Raw genomic sequence first — 459 nt, 5'->3', positions numbered from 1 at the left:
AACAGCAGCAGAAGGAGAATATGCCAAAGCAGCAGCACATGCGTAAGCAGCAGCAGCAGCACAAGCAGCATCAGCAGCAGCAGCAGCAGCAGCACAAGCAGCAGCAGCAGCAGCAGCAGCAGCAGCATGAGTACCCTTGATTCTAGCTCCTCTGGGGTTAGCTGCTGCGCTGCTGCAGCTCTTTCAAATGTAAGCCATTCAGAGACAGGCAGCAAATCCAGGGCGCCCTGAGCAAAACCCAAACCCTAAACCCTAAATCCTAAACCCTAAACCCTAAACCCTAAATTCCATGCAGTTGTATTGAGTTGTCTCTAAGAGGAAAAAAAGATATTGAAACTGCACTCGCTGCCATTTGTTTGCTGCTTCTACTACTGCTGCTGCTGCTGCTGCTGCTGTCGCTGCTTCTGCTGCTACTGCTGCTAGCTCGTCTGCTAATACACAGTTCATTCCTCGTGCTGC

General features: G+C 51.0%; 1 protein-coding gene across 1 annotated transcript in view; it reads right to left on the bottom strand.

Annotated features, from left to right (window-relative positions):
* Positions 1-459, bottom strand: part of EMH_0049920 (uncharacterized protein) — a gene marked incomplete at both ends in the record, with an annotated part of 8284 nt that overhangs the window by 4948 nt on the left and 2877 nt on the right. Inside the window, one exon of the mRNA XM_013496584.1 lies at positions 135-227. Within this exon, the coding sequence (XP_013352038.1) occupies positions 135-227 (93 nt within the window). The remainder of the gene's footprint in view (positions 1-134; positions 228-459) is intronic.

This window comes from Eimeria mitis, genomic scaffold, assembly GCF_000499745.2.
Source record: "Eimeria mitis Houghton genomic scaffold, Emh_scaff2181, whole genome shotgun sequence".
Taxonomy (NCBI): domain Eukaryota; phylum Apicomplexa; class Conoidasida; order Eucoccidiorida; family Eimeriidae; genus Eimeria; species Eimeria mitis.
The sequence above is the reverse complement of the archived record's forward strand: the minus strand, read 5'-3'. Positions and strand labels throughout refer to the sequence as shown.